At 40.4% G+C, this 3,471-nt stretch overlaps 1 protein-coding gene across 1 annotated transcript; it reads left to right on the plus strand.

Moving 5' to 3' along the window:
- The first annotated feature begins 788 nt into the window (after positions 1–788).
- LOC117351860 (protocadherin gamma-B1-like) lies at positions 789–3,134 on the plus strand. Its single transcript, XM_033927708.1, has one exon. It carries the CDS (start codon positions 789–791, stop codon positions 3,132–3,134), a length of 2,346 nt encoding a protein of 781 aa, XP_033783599.1.
- Positions 3,135–3,471: the final 337 nt, after the last annotated feature.

The following is a 3,471-nucleotide window of genomic DNA, read 5'->3' on the forward strand; positions in this document are numbered from 1 at the left end:
TAGCTTTGCAATCTATGCCAGCAGCACTTAGTTTTACTCTTAACCAAGATCTTCCAAATATAGAAAACAATAAAGTTCTAGTTTCTTTATGAATCATAGTTTCAATCTGAAACGCTTTAATTTTTGCTACTATTCTTCCAGCATTCTATTTTATGAAGTTGCCCATCAATACGAAAAAAAACCAAAAAAAAACACCTACTGAGGATTGCCTGGGCAGTTAAGCAGAATTCAGGCTACCGCTGTGAATAATAATAATAATAATAACAACATAAAAACAGATGGTGGTTGTTGTTGTTTTCTCCATCGTGAGACGGTTCTTAACAATGCAATCTTTGGGGGTTGAATAAGAAGTACCTTAAAGAAATCAAGCGGCTGTAATTCCTAGTTAAGACTCAGTGTGTCGCTGTTGGCCAATGCGGAACGAAAGCTGGCGCTGGAGATCCATTACAGCTTCCTTCCATATATTTCCAGTCTCAGGAGGCGGATCTCAAAAAGAAAGAAGGCATGGATCATCACGTACTTAGCAAAAGGAAGACACTATCTACCCTACCCTATGGATTTTAAGTTTAAATTTTGTTTAAATAGCGTCTCCAACTGTTAAAAAATATATTTCGAATACTGAATTTATTCAGACGACTGGATTTACCGTCCTCTTTCTGACCATGGCAGTACTGCACATAAAACACAGAGAGGCTGAACGGAGCGTCAAAAGGCAAGTACTGTTTTCCATTTTATTTTGTCTCTCTCGGGCAGCTTCTGGACAGATTCATTACTCCATTCCAGAAGAAATGGAGATAGGTTCACCGGTGGGAAACATCGCAAATGATCTGGGTCTGAATTTAAAAGAATTTTCAAGTCGGAACTTCGGTATTGCTTCAAGTTCTAAAAAGCAATATCTCGCTTTAAATTCAGATAATGGCAACTTATATGTAAATGACAGAATAGACAGGGAAAAAATGTGTGGAGAATCCATCAGTTGTTTTCTAAACATTGAAGCAATCGTTGAGAATCCTTTGAATGTCTTTCATGTCCAAGTGACAATCCTAGATATTAATGACAATGCGCCGAGTTTTTTTAACAATAACATTGAAATAGAAATCATTGAATCTATGTCGCCAGGTGCGCGTTTCCCTCTAGGAAATGCGCGCGATCCTGATATTGGCACCAATTCGCTGCAGAATTATAAACTCAGTTCCAATCCGTTTTTTACCTTGGAAAAGAAAGCGAGTAGTGATGGGAAAAGATACGCAGAGCTGGTACTGGAGAAACCTCTGGATCGGGAGAAACAAAGTACTTTGAATCTCTTTCTCACTGCATCTGACGGGGGAGATCCAATCAAAACCGGCACTGCTCAGGTTAATATTAAAGTTATTGACGTAAATGATAATTTTCCCATTTTTATTCAAAATAAATACACAACAAACCTAAAAGAAAATAGCCCGATAGGTTCCACAGTATTGCAAGTAAAAGCCAATGATCTCGACGAAGGATCAAATGCTCAAATTACTTATTCTTTCAAAAATATGCCGGACTTCGCTAGCCATATATTCATCCTGAATCCTAAAACTGGGGAAATTGTGATCGACGGGCACATAGATTTTGAGGAAATAAGGCAATTCCAAATGGACGTGGAGGCAAAAGATGGCGGTGGTCTGGCATCCCACTCTACTGTGATCATTGATGTGGTTGATGAGAATGACAACGCTCCCGAGATCACACTTAGATCCCTTTCCACTACAATTCCTGAAGATTCTCCTCCTGGAACAGTGATTGCTTTGATCAAAGTGGACGATCTAGATAACGGAGAAAACGGAGAGGTCGTCTGTCATATTCAAAACGAGTTTCCGGTGAAATTAACATCATCTTCAAGAAATTATTACAAGATTATAACTGACCGAGCGCTCGATAGAGAACAGATCTCGGAATATAACGTTACAATTGTAGCAACAGACAAAGGTAATCCTCAACTTTCCACCAGTAGAACAATTCCAGTGCAGATTACCGATATCAACGATAATGCCCCCGTGTTTGAGCAAATGTCTTACACGGTCTATGTTCCAGAAAATAATTTATCAGGAGCCTCCATTTTCAGTCTAAATGCTTCAGATCCTGATTTTGAACACAACTCCAGAATCGCTTACTCCCTTGCAAATAGTAACATTGAAAAATTACCAGTGTCCTCCTACGTCTCCATCAACTCACAGACTGGGACCATTTATGCTCAGCGCTCTTTCGACTATGAACAACTGAGGGAATTTGAATTCCAAGTGAAGGCGCAAGATGGCGGATCTCCTTCTCTCCACAGTCATTCCACCGTGAAAGTATACATTATGGACCGTAATGATAACGCACCTAAAATCCTGTATCCTTCAGTTGGATCTGATGGCTCTGCCTTATTTGAGATGGTTTCTCCTTCTTCAGACAAAAATTCTCTGGTTACTAAAGTGGTGGCCGTGGATGCTGATTCTGGTCACAATGCTTGGCTTTCCTATCAGTTGCTCCAGGCTACAGAGCCAGCTCTGTTTAATATCGGTGTCCATTCTGGAGTGATAAGGACATCTCGTTCCTTTATGGACAGAGACGCTGTGAAGCAAACCTTAGTCATCTTGGTGCACGATAATGGAAAACCGCCTCTGTCAACAACAGTTACTGTAAACATGATATTTGCTGAAAACATTCAAGGGGTCCTTCCAGAATTAAGCAAGCAACCTAAAGACTTGGAAAGTCCCTCTGAATTGAATTTTTATTTAGTAATGTCTCTAGCTTTAATCTCGTTTTTGTTCCTTGTGACTATTTTGCTACTGCTGATACAAAAGTGTCTAAGATCAAGGAAGTCAACTGCTCTGCAGTTCCTCAGCTCCGATATTTATTCCAAAGGTGATCCCAGATTTGCTACACAGTACGGTGACGGGACTTTACCTTATACTTACCAGCTGTGCACAGCAACTGAATCTGGGAAGAATGAGTTTACTTTTCTGGAACCAAATGCTGAAATGCTGACTGACATCATGTTTACTGATCACAGTGTAAAAGACGATAGAAGCCAACAAGTTACCAGTGGAGAATTGGAGATAAACACTTATCATGAGGTGAGCCTGTTCTCCAGGTACATGATATTATTTCGGCTAGTTTAGTTACTTGATTAATTAATTATAGATAGCAGGTAACAAGGGTTGCTTATAAATGGCTACCTACCGTAGTAGTAAAAATAAAACAAAATGGTTTTCTTTAGAGGCCATCCGAATTTCACTTTCGGTTTTGGTTTCAGTTGCAGTTGAGATTGGCTGAAACAAAACATTGTCTTGTATCCCCATGATGCATGCCATTCCTCTGAAACAGAAGCAAGCTCTGCTTCACCCTCCCCTTTACAGGGTAGCATCCTTCCTTCCTCCTTCTGCCTCTCCCCCCCCCCCCCCGAAACGCCCCTAGGTTTCTTGGGCAAGCCTTATAAGCTGCTCTACTGGAATAGCA

Source organism: Geotrypetes seraphini, chromosome 18 (assembly GCF_902459505.1).
Source record: "Geotrypetes seraphini chromosome 18, aGeoSer1.1, whole genome shotgun sequence".
Classification (NCBI taxonomy): Eukaryota; Metazoa; Chordata; class Amphibia; order Gymnophiona; family Dermophiidae; genus Geotrypetes; species Geotrypetes seraphini.

Bases quoted from the DNA above. Each gene is read 5' to 3' on its own strand.
- LOC117351860 (XM_033927708.1), top strand. From the start codon at position 789: ATGGAGATAGGTTCACCGGTGGGAAACATCGCAAATGATCTGGGTCTG.